This window comes from Ammodytes marinus (genome assembly GCF_949987685.1).
Source record: "Ammodytes marinus genome assembly, chromosome: 17".
Lineage (NCBI taxonomy): Eukaryota > Metazoa > Chordata > Actinopteri > Uranoscopiformes > Ammodytidae > Ammodytes > Ammodytes marinus.
The window spans coordinates 5,033,843-5,051,348 of record NC_137221.1 but is presented as its reverse complement, the minus strand read 5'-3'; the positions used below and the strand labels follow the sequence as shown (position 1 = coordinate 5,051,348).

General features: G+C 41.0%; 1 protein-coding gene across 2 annotated transcripts in view; it reads right to left on the bottom strand.

Moving 5' to 3' along the window:
- Positions 1-298: 298 nt before the first annotated feature.
- The window catches only part of col11a2 (collagen, type XI, alpha 2), a 47,061-nt gene continuing 29,853 nt past the window's right edge, over positions 299-17,506 (bottom strand). For both annotated transcript variants that reach the window (XM_080045110.1, XM_080045111.1), the window contains 44 exons: positions 16,721-16,765; positions 16,443-16,496; positions 16,285-16,329; positions 15,676-15,729; positions 15,517-15,561; positions 15,212-15,265; positions 14,969-15,013; positions 14,727-14,780; positions 14,422-14,529; positions 13,857-13,910; positions 13,671-13,724; positions 13,369-13,413; positions 12,336-12,389; positions 12,040-12,084; positions 11,819-11,872; positions 11,555-11,608; positions 11,132-11,185; positions 10,759-10,956; positions 10,522-10,575; positions 10,287-10,394; positions 10,047-10,154; positions 9,829-9,882; positions 9,608-9,661; positions 9,138-9,245; positions 8,887-8,940; positions 8,724-8,777; positions 8,482-8,535; positions 8,317-8,370; positions 8,094-8,201; positions 7,902-7,955; positions 7,633-7,686; positions 7,481-7,534; positions 6,971-7,024; positions 6,281-6,388; positions 6,084-6,137; positions 5,589-5,750; positions 5,175-5,228; positions 4,977-5,012; positions 4,822-4,875; positions 4,250-4,526; positions 3,887-3,999; positions 3,462-3,530; positions 2,835-3,071; positions 299-2,538 (listed from right to left, as the gene is read on the bottom strand). In XM_080045110.1, coding sequence (XP_079901236.1) covers positions 2,392-2,538; positions 2,835-3,071; positions 3,462-3,530; positions 3,887-3,999; positions 4,250-4,526; positions 4,822-4,875; positions 4,977-5,012; positions 5,175-5,228; positions 5,589-5,750; positions 6,084-6,137; positions 6,281-6,388; positions 6,971-7,024; positions 7,481-7,534; positions 7,633-7,686; positions 7,902-7,955; positions 8,094-8,201; positions 8,317-8,370; positions 8,482-8,535; positions 8,724-8,777; positions 8,887-8,940; positions 9,138-9,245; positions 9,608-9,661; positions 9,829-9,882; positions 10,047-10,154; positions 10,287-10,394; positions 10,522-10,575; positions 10,759-10,956; positions 11,132-11,185; positions 11,555-11,608; positions 11,819-11,872; positions 12,040-12,084; positions 12,336-12,389; positions 13,369-13,413; positions 13,671-13,724; positions 13,857-13,910; positions 14,422-14,529; positions 14,727-14,780; positions 14,969-15,013; positions 15,212-15,265; positions 15,517-15,561; positions 15,676-15,729; positions 16,285-16,329; positions 16,443-16,496; positions 16,721-16,765 — 3,453 coding nt within the window. In that variant the 3' untranslated portion in view covers positions 299-2,391. The remainder of the gene's footprint in view (positions 2,539-2,834; positions 3,072-3,461; positions 3,531-3,886; positions 4,000-4,249; positions 4,527-4,821; positions 4,876-4,976; positions 5,013-5,174; positions 5,229-5,588; positions 5,751-6,083; positions 6,138-6,280; positions 6,389-6,970; positions 7,025-7,480; positions 7,535-7,632; positions 7,687-7,901; positions 7,956-8,093; positions 8,202-8,316; positions 8,371-8,481; positions 8,536-8,723; positions 8,778-8,886; positions 8,941-9,137; positions 9,246-9,607; positions 9,662-9,828; positions 9,883-10,046; positions 10,155-10,286; positions 10,395-10,521; positions 10,576-10,758; positions 10,957-11,131; positions 11,186-11,554; positions 11,609-11,818; positions 11,873-12,039; positions 12,085-12,335; positions 12,390-13,368; positions 13,414-13,670; positions 13,725-13,856; positions 13,911-14,421; positions 14,530-14,726; positions 14,781-14,968; positions 15,014-15,211; positions 15,266-15,516; positions 15,562-15,675; positions 15,730-16,284; positions 16,330-16,442; positions 16,497-16,720; positions 16,766-17,506) is intronic.

Sequence of the window (17,506 nt, the reverse complement as noted above, 5' to 3'; positions counted from 1 at the left end):
ATTCTCTCCGGAGAATCTCAAGGTCAGATTTTTTACGTTTTGGTTATCCCAGCCCATTTCCTGCTATATATAAAAAAAATACAAACAAATAAAAATTGAACAAATAAAATCAGAACGCTAGTTGTCCCCTCCCTCTCTCTTACTCCCTCCTACCTGCTGTGGTCTCACACAGAAATGAAAAAGATTTTAGGATTTTGTGTCATTATTTCTTAGCACTAACTCAGTGAAATGCATTCCTGTGATGTATTCCAAAGCCAACTGATATAAGTCAAACAGCAGCAACGACAAGGAGATGTGACAGAGCTGGAGAGTCACCATTTAATTATTACAGTGGAAGCAAAATTTAACAGCACAGTACAGTCGATGAAAACACTAAAAAGGGTTATTACAATAAAATATGGCCACAGATTCTTTGGTTCTACAGAAGGAGTTTGGACAGGGCGTGAACAGAAGCACCACAACTCAGGCTGGCGGTGAGTCTTAACGTCAGCTACAGGAAATAAATACAAATGAAATATATATATATACCACATTTGACTGGAATATTTAATGGTCCTTAGCTTTTTTTTTCTTATCTCAATGCACCCTGTTTTTAAATAAATACAATAGAATAGCACTATTTCTGTACAAATGGAATGTAATGCACATTTTCCCCAGTAAAAAGCTTTAGGAGATTGTAAAAAGAGACTAAAGAAAATGAAGGACTCAAAAGGGAATATTTAAACGTTTATGCTTTGTATAATTAGCACCTTGCCACACGGTTTCTTTCAGTAACGCATGCGTTTTATTCACTGCTGTAGGGGTAAAAAGAAGGAGGGACTGTGGATCTCATATACATATTTAAACCCTGATGATGGTCTGTGCCAAGATGCAAAATCAGAAAATGTGTTCTGGATGGAAAACAATGATCTAAGTGACTCAGTAAATACTGGACTGGTGTGGTAGTGATCCTAGGCACCAGTAACATGCAAGTACATTAGTGTCACCTTTAGCACAGCTTATAAAAATAATGGCTTTTGAATCCACTGATCTGGGTATAAACACATCTTCTATCCTGCCTCACAGCATGCAGCAGGTTTGGTCCAACGTTAACAAATGAACAATTCAAAGTTCGGGAGTCTGGGCTGAGGAAAGATTTCCCGGTATAAAGAAGACTCTATTAACCTTGCTGCACGACACCAGAATGATTGTCCAATCATCAGTTTGAGCTGAGAATCACATTTTTAGACTGTTTTAATACAACTTCAAGGTGGTCAAGAAGAGAATATTACAAAGAGTAGAAAATTCACAACAACAAAACAGATCAATGTAATGTAACAGGCATGCTGGTATCATTCGGTTAGTTCCCTCTTTATCTTCTGATTGGAAACTGGTGGCTTCAATTCTTTGGTTTCTTTTGATGTAAAAACATAAGATCTGAGTTACTCAGTGTTTTCAATGTGAGCAACATGATTGACAAGTCACTGGCTGTTCATTTATTTCTCACAAACTAGACCACCAAATAAGTTAGGCCTTACACCTGCTGAACATATGCAACCGCCGGCCATGGTCATTTTCCGGACAGGTTTGACGTCTGCTGTTTTGATTTGATTTTAGTTCCTGAGTTAAACATGGACAAAGTTAATTCCAAGCATTTATTCTTAGCTTAACTTCTTCTCTGAATGACTAAGGGATACAATCCCCCACAAACGCCAAAGCAGTGAACCAAAAGACATGATGTAACTGTTCAAAACACCGTAGTTACAGACAGCTGCATAGGAGCCTGTTGCACAAATGAGTGACCGTCAACCACGTCACCACAAAGAAATGGAAATAATGTCCGAGTGTGACCCTGTTTGGGAGGAGGAGGGGGGAGGTAGAGCAGGTGAGATGAGTGGATAAAAAGAGAGACAGCAGGGAGGAGAGAAGAGAGAGAGGGGGATCGGAAACGGGGGGCTTCAGGCCTCAAGTCGCCGGCTTGCCCTCTTTCTCAGGCCGGCCCCTTTCACTGCTGGTAAAGAAAACACTGTTTTATTTTGAAGAACACTCTCTCCTGGTTTATTTCTTCCTTTCTCGCGGTCGTGGGCAAAAAACGATGGTCTCCTCTCCGCAAGTTTTTTTCTCCTCTTTACTTTTGTTTGACGTCCATTAATTGTTGGGAGGATGTTGTTTTCCCGTGGCACGTACTCGAGCGTGTCTGTCTCACGACAGCTTCTGTGTGTGTTAGTGTGTGTGTGTGTGTGTGTGTGTGTCTGTGGTTTTAGTGTGTGTGTGTTTCATATCATTTACAATTAATTTACAAATTACTGGGAATGTATGTTTATTATATATAAGTGTTTCTCTAAGTGCATGTGTGTGTGCGTGAGTGTTTGCATGTGTTGTTCCTTGCATGATGTGTGTGTGTGTGTGTGTTTAGCCTTGGAAACAGACAGGTCCCACTTCAAAGCCAAACTGCTGGTTGCTCTCCCCAAAGTCTGACACCTTGATATCCAGCAGAGGCAGATGCTCCACCTGTGGTGTGTTGATCTCCAGCACTGTCCTGTCAAAGCCCTTACGATACTGCAGAGAGGAAGAGAGATAGAGACACATGTCAGACATCAAGATATTTACTAGTGTCATCTGGTGCTTGAAGTTCACAACCGATTATCATTTATCATGTTGTATGGATTATCCTACTATTGCACTTAAAGCACTGCCATTTTGTTAAGATAAGTGCTGTATAGATAGAGTTTAGTACTAATTTTAACATGGGCTCAGTATCAAACACAGTTTCCTAAGAAGTGACGGTTTCCTAGAAAGACTTATTAACTCAGTTCTTTCAACAGGTTAGAATCAGTGTCTGTGTGTCAACTCACAGAGCAGCCATCGACCAAGGCCTTGATGTAAGGGTTGGTCTGGTAGCTGAGCTTGTCTTCGTTAGCTGCCTGGAGGTGCAGTGCGCGGTGGTAGCTGTTCTTGGCGCTCTGGTCGGCCCAGGCCACAGAGCGGTGGCAGTGGTAGGTCAGGTTCTGACGAGCCTGGACACTCAGGAGACGCAGGAAACCAAGCTGCACTACGCCCACTGGCTCACCGCTGGAGTCCACGTAGGAGAACTGGGAGGAGGAGTGGGAAGTAAGTAGGTAAGTAAGTAAGTAAGTACAAGTAGCCTAAGACACATTTTATTTAATGACCTAGGTTACAAAGTCGCGCTTATATTTGAGAACAACACATACAATGAAAACAGAAACAAAAAATACACGAGTGTCATACATGCAATTAATGAAGAGCAGGTAATAGAATGTGATTTGTAGTAAGGACAAGAAGATATTGAGGAGGAACATTTTTTTAGGGCAAAAGGTGGGGATAGTCATGAAGAGTGAGGGATAACAGTGAAGGTAAAGGGGGAGAAGGGAAACTAATACAAAGTTAGGATCTGCACTATCTACTAAGAAGGAAAGTGTTTCAGGACCAGTGTACTTGTGATGTCACAGAGGGGCACTAACCTTGCTGCCAGTGGTGAACTGACTGTACCAGGATCCTGGAGTCTCTTTGTCCCAGGAGCTCATCTTCACCTGCCACAAGAACCGTCCACATCCCATATTACAGTCTCATATTTTACACAATCTGGACAAAAAGTTTTTTCTAAACTTTTATAGCACTGAGCTCTTCTTAATTTTATCACGTGAGAAAACAATCGTCTTGTGTGTGCAGATGCAACTGGAAAATGTAAGTGGGAAAACAAAGAATTTCCACAGACACCGATTTATAATCCCACCTTTTTTTTACACACCCAAATGCATCACTCCTATCCTATACATTTTCAAATATAATGCATCTCTTAACTTGTACTCAAACACACATTGTTTTTGGACTTTATATCGCAGGATTTAAAGGAGAATTGACAGCATTGCTAATCTGATGCACTGACCGTGTCGATGGTCTTGCTGGGGTACAGGCAGGTCTCGGCTCCATTAGTGAAGTTGCAGAAGACCTTGAAGGAGTCTCTGGAGCAGCCCTGGTTGGGGTCAATCCAGTACTCTCCTGCAGAGGGTGAGAGGGACAATGCAAGGTGAAAAAACAACAACAAAACAAACTCAAAACTAAATTCTTAAAAAGTCTAGTCATATCTTATGCATTACCATGAAATGTCAGTATGTCCTTATTTTATATAAATACTGTAACGTGTTTTTTGTTCTCATATTGGCAAGGGGATGTCTCTAGTTTTCAACAAATAAATTATTTAATGGAAGGATCATTGCTCTGAGTTTAAGTTTTGTACTAATTCCCGTACCGTCTTTGAGTTCTGGCTGACTGAGGTGCAGGTCTTGGCAGGTGCGTGCGGGACTGTCCTGTGTGCCCAGAGGGTAGCGCATGGTGTCGATCTCCTGTCGTAGTGAGTTGAGGGAGCCGAAGATCTCCTCCATGCCTTCACTGCCCATCAGGAACTCTGTGCCCGCGGCGTCAGAAGCAGGCATGTCTGTCTCGAACATCTGGCTGGCGTCGATGGAACGCTTGGACTTGGGACTCCTCTGGATGGGCAGGGGCTGGATCACCTCGCCTGGTGGGCCCTGGTTAAACAAGTTTACATTACACGTTATTTCTCTGACGCTTTTATCCAAAGCGACTTCCAAGAAGTACATTCAACCATGAAGGTACAAGCTCAGAACAACAAGAATCATGCAAGTACATTCACTTCAAATTAACCAAACAACAGAGTGCCACATGTAAGTGCACATTTATTTTTTATTATTAAAGCATCATCTTCCTAGCCTAGTAAGTTCACATTACACACATTAAACAGTGTCGTGCAATGAGTGAAAATAGAATAATTAAAATTATACATTTTATGATACAAGTACTTACAGGAGGTCCGGCAGGTCCTTGTACACCCTTTTCTCCCTTTGGACCGGCTCCTCCCTAAACACAGCATTGAGAGGAGAGATTCATCAGATACAAGTCAACACATATTTACAGTATATATTTGTGTTGTTGTGCAAACACTCTTTAAATATACTCACAGAAGAACCCTTAGCTCCTTTGATACCTTGAGGACCCTGGAAAAGACATGCAACTTTAGTTTAGTGACTGTGACCATACTTCAGTGTTTTACTGCTCTCATTAATTATTGTGGTTCTTAATAACAACTGGAAACTATGTCAAGAAGAAGAATAAAGTGAGATGATGTGTTGATGGGATGAGAGAGGACAGTCACTCACAGGCAGACCAGGAGGACCAGCAGGGCCGAGGGGTCCGGTGCCTCCAGACATTCCCTGGAATAACACACAAGATGTGTTTAACATTAGATCAGATTCAACTCACTTTATTTTCATTACACAGTAAACTGAGTACAATGCAACTGAATGTAGGTGGGCCTAACCAGAGTGCACACATCAGTTATATGCATATGCGTCTAGGCCTATATACAGTATATATACACAACATCTATACTGTATATACAGCAATACAATACAACAGTTATATAAATATGAAACAGTAAAGTTCAAGAAGTGCAAAAAAGTGCGAGTGATCAATGGGGACTAGGCAGTATTATATGAGATAGTGACGTGTACATGCCAGTAGTTTTCATACATTAATATCTTATTGATAAGTGATAAAGAGTTCAGACTTACATTCTCTCCCTTTGGTCCGGAGCTTCCGTGCGGGCCGGACAGCCCTCTGTCTCCCTTCTCGCCCTGCTCTCCTGGGGGTCCGATGAGGCCGATGAGACCGGGGTGTCCCTTCTCTCCCTTCTTTCCGGGGTCTCCACGCAGACCGGGCAGACCAGGGGGGCCCTGTGAGGAGGGGAAGAGAGGACAGTGAGGAGGTGGTGTTCTTTTTTTTTAAGTTGTTTTTATTTAAGTTTTCAAGTGTTATACAGGAAAAGAAGCTAAATGCATGTAAAGTTAAGGAAAGATAAAATAATATCAGAATCAGCAACTTGGTTATAGATAGCATCTGCTAGGTTCTGATATGAGGTATTGGCACTGCAGTACAACAGATCACTTTCATTTACAGCATCATTGATGTTTCATGTAGGCATAGGATAAATTAAATTCGTAAGTGTCCTTTATATCAGAGGGTAGAGTAAATATATATGTGAAATTAAAAAGTCGTTGTTATCTTACAAGAGGTCCAGCTGGTCCTTTCTGTCCAGTAGATCCAGGAGATCCTTGCTCGCCCTGAAACAGTCAGAAATACATTCAGCAGGTTGTAGTCGTCCAACACGCCATAGAACAAATGACTTAATACACACATCACGTCTTACATGTGGTATATAGTATTTTTGTATTAATCACAAATACATCAACATCTTTCTACTGACCACTGATCCTGGTAGTCCTCTGAGACCTTCTGTTCCTGGTTTCCCTGGCTGACCCTGAGGGCCAACGGGGCCGGTTTTACCTGCGGGGCCGACAGCACCTGAGTCTCCCTGGAAATGATGATGACAAGAAATAAGATTAAAAAGGTTTTAATAATAAGTCAATAAGATATTATATCATTATTAGATTTTTAAAACAATGATGTAACGCCATGACATATGCATCACCATTGCCCAACAAAAGAAAATTAAATTATACAAATACTGTAAATGACCTGTTTTTTTTTTAAGATATTTTTTTTGGCATTTTTATGCTTTATTGATAGTGTAGAGACAGAGTTGAAATGGGGCAGAGAGGGGAGTGACATGCAGAGTACGACCGCGGGCTGGAATCAAACCCGGGTCCGCTGCTGGCCGAGGCCCATAGGGGGGACGCGCTACCAACTGAGCTAAGGGCGCCCCCTATAAATGACCTGTTTAACTTAAATAACATTTTCAAAATAAAAGCAGAGTGGTTTATCCTGGGGTCATTGATGTTAAATAACATCACCAAAAAGAGGGACAGTCAGTGATGCCACAATGTCTATTTACTATCATAACATCGTGTCTGTATTGTTTTCCATGTTGTAGACTGAACTTTATCTGTGCAGAACCATAGGGACCTAAACATGTTCTAAAAAGCTGTGAACTTACCTTAGATCCCTTCTCTCCTTGACGTCCCTCTGGTCCTCTTGTTCCAGCAGGTCCCTGGCAAATAAAACACAAAACATTACATGAACAATCACAAAATAACTTTTATATTCTGTCATTTCAAATTCCATTCGTTCAATTTAAATATATTGCAAGAAAATCTGCCATTAGATAATGTAATTTGCATGTATATCAAATAAAGGCCTTTCTTCTAACACTAGATAGAATCCATTTTGAATTTAACACTGTTTGCACTATTTATTGGATACTGACTGCAATACTACAGCACTGGTACTGCAATTGTTATATTAACTCAAAGTACAAACTGTCTGAGTTGGTGAAACAGGTTTTATGCTCCAACATTTACCACATCCTATCCACTACTTAACACCACAAAACAAAACACTTTGGCCAGTGACATAGGAGATGAGAAGCAGAATGGATGCATGATGGAGGAACTGTGCTGTTGTTATAGAAACACTCCTCATCGTCATATGACGTTAGTGATCTTACCCTCTTCCCTGGAGGGCCGAGTGGTCCGTTCTCACCAGAAGGTCCAGGTGAGCCCTACAATATGAGCCAGAGAGAGCAGATTTAGGACACATAGACAGACATCTTTATAACACTTCCTTTACATATTTGCATTGTTGCAAGTTTTGACTTACAGATTCTCCTGGTTCACCGTCTTCTCCTCTCTCTCCCTTGGCGCCATCTTGACCCTGAAGTTAAGCAGATCATGATTATTTATTGTTTATGTTTTTTTTGTTTGGTTAAGCAAAAAGCTCAAGACAATACGTGTTTGGGACAAGCTGAACTGAACTGTCGGCATCCATGCAGCCACATATAACACAGCTTTTAAATCTAATAGAATATATTATTATTATTGTGTTTTAAATAAGCTTCTGACATGTATTTTTCAAAAAACCACACTCACTCTGGGTCCAAGCTCTCCAGGGGGACCAGGATCACCAGGGAAACCAACGGGACCCTGAAGTCAGAGACAAAGACATTTCTCAGAGATTTAGCACCACAGATCAAAACATCATCTGAATCTGTCATGGTGTAATGGTGAGTTTCGTATCTGAATCCATGTCATGATGTTATGGTGTAATGGTGTGTTTCGTACGGGGTTTCCTTTGGGTCCGTCGTCTCCAGGTCTTCCCCGGCCTCCACCGGATCCAGCAGTTCCAGGCTGTCCAGACTCTCCCTTCTCTCCACGCTCTCCACGAGGGCCCTGCCAACAGGAGACCACAGCTCTGTGTTAATGACTCAGAGATGAGATGAGACGGACAGTGAAAAAGGACCAGAGTCAGTATCATGATATTCAGTTCAGACATTCAGCCACTCACCTTCTTTCCTGGCTCGCCTCCGATTCCAGGTGGTCCACCCTCACCGGGTTCTCCCTATGGAGCAAACAGTTTTTTTTAGCTTTCCGAAATAAATTAACTTTTTTTGCTTTATATCAAATATCAAACTTTGCTTGGATGTTAGCAAGAAAATCTTTATCTGTGCACCTTCTCTCCAAGAGGTCCAGGATTACCCAAACCGCCAGGAGGACCTTGAGGACCCTGAAAAACACAAATCACAAACAATTTAAACAAACTGCTGCAAAAAGCTAAGAGCTGCTTTACTTATTTACTGACCTGCTGAACATATAGTTTACCAAAATACCATTTTAAATGCTAATAGGTCATTAATTTGAGTGTACCCCACGTAGATGACATATTGTTTCTTAATAATAGCTGTTAATACTCACGTCAGCACCGTTAGGTCCAGCAGGGCCACGGGGTCCTGGGGGGCCGGGAGGACCCTGGAGAAATAAAGATGCTCAAGTTTTATCCTCATTTATTATCGTACTGAGATGAAACAAGTCACTGAAACGATCTCTACGACTGATGTCATGTACGTCTGAAACTCACCAGAGGTCCAACATCTCCTGTCTCTCCCTTCTCACCGGAGGGTCCTGGCAATCCCTGCAGGACAGAGAGAGAGAGAGAGAGAGAGAGAGAGAGAGAGAGAGAGAGAGAGAGAGAGAGAGAGAGAGAGAGAGAGAGAGAGAGAGAAGTAACACACATGATTAGTTAACTTAGCATCTTAGCACTAGAGTGGAGCTCAACATTTAAGAGTGAACTTGAGCGATTCGGCCTTCTGAGTATATGTTTTTTTTTACCTGCAGTCCGATAGGTCCTGGGGCTCCTGGGAATCCTCTGGTTCCTTCATCTCCTTTAGCTCCAAAAGGCCCCTGCTGGCCCCTTAGTCCAAGCTCTCCATCAGCACCCTATAGCACCACAGAAGAAGAACAACATAAATGAATACAAAGGGAATAAAGAGATTGAGATTAAGGTGAAAACATTGTCTTCAACCACTCATGGTAGTGATTGAATTTTCATTGTCTAAACTTCTATATTATAATTAAGTTCAATTTCTCTACAGCTTCTGTATTTTATTTCCTGGTTTGATAGGAATTATTAGAAGAACTGAGTTTGTTGCGTGAGCATTGACACTTAGCATATCCAAACAAAAAGAGTCCTACCTAAAAAAACAATTCACACCAAACGAATCAAACTGCAAGTTCACAATCATGAACAAGTACAACCAAGTACATGATTTCGACTTCAAAGGGTAGACGTTTTTACTTACAGCAGCACCAGGCTGACCCACAGGTCCCATTGGCCCGGGGGGACCAGGAGGTCCCTACCAACAAACAAGAAACAAACAAACAATGAGCAAGACTACAAAACAAAACTATTTTGATAAGATGAATAGAGACACAACAATTTTCATAAACACAAATTAATAGAATTTAGAATAGAATAATATAATTTTCGACTTTTCAATAAATTATAGGTCTTCACACTTACATGCTCTCCTTTAGCTCCCTTGCCTCCCTTCTGCCCATGCTCTCCAACCTCACCCTGCAATGACAAAGACACATCACGTTACAGGAAAGACAAAGGTCTGGAATGAATCATCAACCCTGATAATAACATGGTGGATGCACACCTCAGTTACCATATAAACGGACACAATTAATAGGGTAACTAAGTGGTTTTAAAAAAGAACGTATAGAGTTACTGGCCTTGTCTCCGTCCTCTCCAGATACGCCAGGTGATCCTGCAGGCCCAGGCAGACCCACGGGACCCTGGACTCCATCGCGACCGGCTGGGCCAATAGGGCCTTTCTCCCCCTGAACATGGGAACGAAGAGGAGAAGCAATAGTTTAGAGGTTCTCTGGATGGATCATGTCTTGAAACCAAATTCCCAATGTTGAAGCCTAATGCACTAACACAGATAAGACGAACATGTCCAGAATACTCACAGGAACTCCCTTCTCTCCAGCGTTACCGGGTGGCCCCTGAGGGCCGGGTCGGCCAGGAGGGCCAACAGGTCCAGCGGTTCCAGCCAGTCCCCTCTCACCGGGAGACCCCTAGAAAGACACAACATCATAAAGACAGTGCCACTTAGAACTTAAACCTTTGTTAAAACAATACTGTATGTCATTCAGTCATTAATGATTTTAGGAAAATAAACTTTTCAAATGGTTTGAAACCTACAGCAGGTCCAGGAGGTCCGGCAGGTCCTTCACTTCCCTTCAGTCCTCCACCTCCCTGGAAGAAAAGAACGGATTCATCAGTAAACTTTCACCTCACCTCTGCTACACACTTTTATCAAAAGGTAATATGTCATAAAATTTGTCAGGTCATAAAAGTGATAAATAGAAACCTAAAAATGGATTCTTAAAAACTACTGTCCCGGATGATCTGAGCAGTGTTTCTCATGGTGGTACTCACGGGGGTTCCAGGCAGTCCTCTCTCCCCAGGGAAGCCTCTCAGTCCTGGGGGTCCGTCTTTCCCGGGGCCTCCGGAGGGTCCGGGGTCGCCCTTGGTTCCTTCCTTCCCTGATGGACCAGACAGTCCCTGCTCTCCAGGTGGGCCGGGGGGTCCGGGGTGGCCGCGCTCGCCCATAGCGCCCGTCTCTCCAGATGGACCCTGGGAGGAGGAGAGGAAATAAAGAACAAGTGCAAAGAAGGTGAGAATTAGGAATGAATAGATGGCGAAGGGAAAAGGGAAACAATCCATTGAAAATAGGACAAAATGTGTTATGAAAAGTGATTTATTGTAATCAGTAATGACAACATTCTGCACCATGATTTGATAAACTTACCTGAGGTCCAACTACTCCAGGACCGCCAGGTGGACCCATTTTACCTTGGAAACCCTGGAGGAGAGAAATCCAGTTAGCAAAAGAAACATCTACACAATAGTCAACATTGCTCGTACTGTACAGATGCATCTTTATGTGTGTAATCCACATCAGAATGACTCAACTCTTCTTATGACATGCATCACAATCTCAGGTTCATGACTAGGGTGGATGTGAAATAAGCAATTTAACAATCTGTTTAGATTAAAGATTGTTTTGTCGGCAAACATTTTTAAATAAGGAACCAGTCTACAGGACATGGCACAATATCCCCAATATGTATTAATTCATTAGAAATCCATGATTGGAATAAGGGTAAAAGTCTTAAACTAATCCTTTTTAACAATGGAACATTCAACCATCTTCAAGAATAGTAAAACTTACAACTTCTCCTCTCTGTCCAGGGTGTCCAGGCAGCCCATCCTTTCCTGGTGGTCCCTGTAAGGAAACATCGATTAATCTTATATCAATTAAAACACAACTTTAAGAGAGCTTCACCTATAAGAGGAGGGGACACTAATCCATTACCCAAGACCATGTGAGGAAACTATACTATAATTCTCTTATGAACAGCTAAGTGATACCCCATTGAGTATATACAGTATCTATAATCGGTCGATAGGAAACTGGTATCAAAACATTTCTTACTGGAGGTCCCTTTGGTCCTGGGAAACCATTGGCTCCCTGAGGCCCGGGCAATCCCTGGTGAGAGAAGAACATATGATATAATAAGAACATGTAAGAAAACCAAATAGAGCCAGTCACAGTCTTAAATAAAATCTTAAAAGTACGAGGCAGGCAGACATTAACGCAGACTAAGTGATACGCAACAGGACATGCTTTTCAGTAGCAGAAGAGTAAGCACTCACCCTCTCTCCAAGTGGACCAGATGGACCATCACTTCCAGATGTTCCCTAAAAAAACAACAGTAAATTCAAAATTACCTAGTTGGATCTCAACTATTGTGCTTGAAATAAAAAATTAAAAAATCCAAATATCCATCTTTGAAGTTTCAGTTGATCAATATGAATATGCAGTCATAATAATAATGAAGAAGACAATAAAAAACATGACAAAAAAATTATAACGTTCATTATTCAATGAGTCAAAATCATCATAATGTAACTCCAAAGCATAAATGTGGAAACAGTTTATCAGTACAAACCTTTGCTCCTGATTTCCCAGTCGTGCCCCTTGGACCTCTTTGCCCTCTAGGGCCCTGAGGACACAAACAGTAAGTATGATTAGTGAACAGCCTTCATCACTCAAAAACTATGCAACAGCGACGCTATCTGTGATTACCTTGATGTTGAGTTAAATGTATCAAATCATATTAAAACAGTTCTCAAATAACTTAAACTTCACACTATGCTGCAGTGATGTGCAGGTGTATTAAGGGACTCCGTGACATCACTGCTGGGTGTGGTCACAGCAGGGTGTTGTCAGAGGTGTAATTGGCTAACAAGTTTCCACCAGAGAGGGCAGTAAACCCTAGCCTGGAAATCCAGACCCTGATATCTTGAATGATAGAGGGTCTGGCCACGATCAATAGTAATTTCCAACTCAAGGGGCGGCTCCTACTCGTGCATTTCATATGCCACTGCACGCAGTTGGATAGCACTACAACCAATCAGAGCGAGGCACAAGGTGACGTATTAAGCCCCGTTCGTTTAGCGAACAGCTGTTAAACTGTTAAATTAAACTTTTGCCGTGGTTGGTCGGCAAAACAGAACATTCCACTTACTTGCTAATGAAAGATTTGAGTGCCGTCTTCCAAATCATAAAGGGTCGAGGCCAAAGCAGTCTCAAACTCAAACAACATATCCGCATCTTTGATGTTTACTATCACGGCTTCGACGGTGCATGCACATCACTGTCGTCATCCGGTTACGTCCGCCCCAGAGCACCATACAAAGGGCTCTGGCCCGCCCATATTAGATAGAACCAATTGAAACGTGAGTCTGGATTTCTGGACTTTTTGAAAAAGCTTCAATGGAGAGTGTCCAGACCAACAGGCGCAGCAAATTTAATTTGCCAGCGCCTAGTGGCAGGTCTGGAAATGCCAGGCTAAGTAAACCCTGCTTTTCAGCCTAGTTCTATAGTGAAATAAATTTAGAAAGCCTTCGTGCCCCGAGTATAATAGCTTTTGTTTCATTCTAAGTGTTTCAAAGAATGAGTGAATGAATGTGAAATAGTACCGTTGGTCCTCTTTGTCCTCTTGGTCCTGACTTGCCACCAAGACCCTGAAAACAACAACAAACAAAAAGACAATTGCAGACTCAGTCAGACGGAAGTGAACTGTAAATATTTACTTTATTACTGATTCTATAACTTAATAACTATAACTTAAACAGGATTGATCAGTCTAAAGTTAATTAATCAGCTACATCATTTGACATTCCCACTCTCACTTGATAACTTGATACCTATTTAGAACCTTGAGGAACTGTATAAATCTGACTTGAGAGGCAAACATCTTAAAACAGAACCACTGACTTACCCTTGTTCCCTTCTCCCCATTTGTTCCAGGGAATCCCGGGAATCCAAGAGATCCCTGAAAAACAAATCAAAATGATCAGTGTTTTTCCCCATACATAGGGTGGTGTGAAAAAATAAGTCATTCTGGACAAAGTCAGAAATGAGTAGCCTAAGTGAACATGGTACATGCTAAATGTGTTTTTCTTACCTTGGGTCCAAGTCTCCCAGGATATCCAGGAAGTCCAGGTACACCAAGTTTACCCTAAAATCACATGATGACATCATAAATATTTATCCTTTAACTTCAATAAGTCACAACATCTGTATTAAAAACCTGGCAAACATGATTTATGCAAATTCAGAAATACAGTATGCCATAACATGAAGGTAGCTGATATTGTACTCAGGTGTGCTCAAGTCATATTAACATACAATAACAATAATGCAAACATGTCTTGCAGTAACCCCAATGTTAAGTTGCAGGAACCATTATACAAATGCAACACAATAAAAATACTTATTCAAATGAAGAGGAGAGAAAACAGGGCAGCGCAATGGTATTTGCTGCCTAATGTATTGTCAAAGAGACTCAAAGCCACCCCAAATTTAAAAAAAATGGTAAATATCTTAGTAAATTTGTAGGAAAAAAAAATGTAAAGGAATATATTCACTCTAAATGAATAATACACGAAGCAGGAAATGCTATCAGTAACCTACAGTTTCTCATGTTGCTAATAGCCAATGTAACATTATTCAGATTGAACGGATTGTACCTTCTCTCCAACCAGTCCGAGTGGTCCGAGCTCACCAGGGGGTCCAACGCGACCCTTTGGCCCCTCAGGACCGTCCTCTCCTCTGGGCCCTGAAACTCCGAGCTCACCCTATGAGCAGGGGAAAAAGCAAAACCATTAAAACACATCAAACGCAATGCAAATAACCAATAACTCAAAGACATAATATAACCCATAGATATGGAATGAAAATAAATATTTCTGAGAATTAATAAAACCGCCCCTTCATTAATTGATAAATCATTCTATTATTTAACTAAACAAAGCAGTTATTCAGTATATCTTACCCTGTCTCCCTTGGCACCAAATTCTCCCTTAACTCCAGGGAAACCATCTTCTCCCTAGAAAAACACAAGCAAACACAGAACATAGAGTGCTTACTCAGCAAAAAACCATAACAATATTGGTCTTGTCAAAGACCTAAACATTTTCTATGTATTTCAAAATGTACATATATGCGTGCTTTCACTATGTTATTGTGATTTGAGAGAGGATGTTTGGAAGTATCCAACTGTAATGAATCACTTACCTTCTCTCCCTTGTGGCCCTTCAGTCCACGGATTCCCTGACCTCCCTGTAATCAAAGAATATCATGATCAATACACTGACAGGCTAAAGAATACTAAAGTCTTTTGTTGATCCAGTTTATTGGTACATGCAATGCAAAATTCCACAAAAGGAGATTCATTTTTACAAAGCAAATTGACCTCATAACAGTTAAAAAAACAGTTGATTTCAAAAGACAATAGATTAAAAAATGAACCAAACTGACCTTAATACCACGAGGGCCAGGATAGCCCAGACCGCCCTGGGGACCGTTGGGACCCTGGAGATGGACAAAGGAAGAAGGACGAGTTTACAAAACAATACATGTGTTGGGTCATTGTTTACATGGACACCTACAACTGGGAAAACATATTTAAAGTAACTGCAGAAAAAAAATTAACTGTACATGTGCATTATAATCAAACTATTTCAGATGTAATTCATCTGTTATGAGTTATATTTAATTAGTGAATTAAGTTTGTTAGATGAAAGAGATACTGTGTAATGGGGTTATTTTTAATTAACACCCACATGGTTTCCTTTGGTGCCAGAAGGCCCCTCCTTTCCTGGGTGACCCTGCAAAGTGAAGACAGAGAGTTTAAGCCTCAGAAAGGACTTCCAGTGGTGGTGGATTCAACTTAATTCAGTTCTATTGACATAAACAAAGACAACAGATAAAGACAAACATACAGGTGGGCCGTCGGCTCCTGGCATTCCTGGAAGACCTGGTTTTCCTGTGGGACCCTGGTGGAGGAGACAGGGTGGTCATGATCAAAGATATTCAAGATTCAAGAAGTTAATTTGTCATATGCACATTAACAATTACAGAATCAGTCATTGACAAACAAATACTTGAGTCCCAGGCTCCTCTCAACAATGCAATATAGAAGAATAAAAGGTATAATAGAAACACACAAGTGAAGAGAGCTACACCTGAGACACAGGACGAGAGGATACAATATTAACAATTAGTAAAATAGTTAACCTGGTCACCCCTTGCAATTCAGAATAAGATATAATATGCAGTGCAAATCAAATCAGTAATGTTTTTCAGTAAAACTGGAATGGTTCACAATATCCAGATAGATTTGCTAATTAATACAGAAGATACGACAAAAATACTACAATAATTCTGAACATGATGCATTCATTTGTTTACAAACTAACAGGCTTCAATAAAATCAATAAGTACATTCTTGATTGTATAACTTTTGCTTGATGAATATATGTCCCTGAACAATTGAACTTCCTGTATCTCGTAGCACTTTTGATAAACTTTACATATATTCTGTTTCTTACTTTCTCTCCGTGGGGTCCGAGGGCTCCCTGGGGTCCTGGCATTCCCTGCAAAAAAAACCCAATACATTTAACATGTGTGCATGATATTGAATGCCTGTTTTCCTTATCACACAATCATTTAGTGAAATAAGCATGAGGTACTGGCCAGCTGTCCTCACCTGTGTTCCTGAGGTTCCCTGCTGACCTGGAGGTCCTGGCTCTCCTTGGGGACCCTGAGACATAGAAACACAATACCAGAGAGTGATGACTAATGCAAATCAAACAGTAGGTTAAAGAGTGAGGGACAGAAGAGCAAGAGAAAAGAAAATCTTAGAATTACTCAAAATAAATGATTTGTGTTACTGAAACTATCCGCTTACTGAAAAATACAAGTATCTTGATAACATGGTAGATAAGTATAGTATCTGTATGGGGACATATATAAAGTGACACTGACCAAGTTTCCTTTGGGACCATGGGGCCCGTCATTTCCTCGTACACCCTGAGAAGAAAGAATGAACATAGAAAAATCAAAATGGCATTCTGAAACTAACTGATAACTGAGAGCAATTCAAACACAGTTACACACAACAATAAGACAATAAAGGTGAAAGCCTCTATCCAAAGAAATATTTTGATCAGTTAGGAAAACTGAAACTATATTTGCAAATGCCTTGCTCAATGCCAATCACAGCTAATTATAGATTTCGGGGGTAATGATAAATGTGTGAGAATCAGCAGGCATTTAAAAAATGACGCTTAGTTAAATGGGATCTCCAATGATTTTACACATAAACAGTCTTGGGGAAAGAAGTTGTATGAAGCCTTTTGTGACTCCAGATGGAGCTCCATGAAGTCTGGTGGAGTTGCATTATGGGTAAGATAGATGCCAGGTTTCGATGAGGAAGTAGAATGTGTGAAATAAAAACAATCACTTTTGATGCTTTTCAAACAAACTGTCCATATAGTGAATCAGACAATGTTATAGGAGTGCAATGCTAAATCTGTGGAATCTACTGGGGGCGGAGCTCAACCACTTTAGCCAAGCAACTCTAGTACATATGAAAATATAACAAATATATACATGGGACTTGGCTGCCTGAGTCGTGGGTGACACTGTGTGTCTTGGCATTGTTTTGAGGCGATTGTGGTCACATTACATATTCATTTTTAGATGACTTGATATCCTGGTCTTTATACATCAGGACACAGCATGTTGTTTCAGGAGGCTGACTGGTCACAG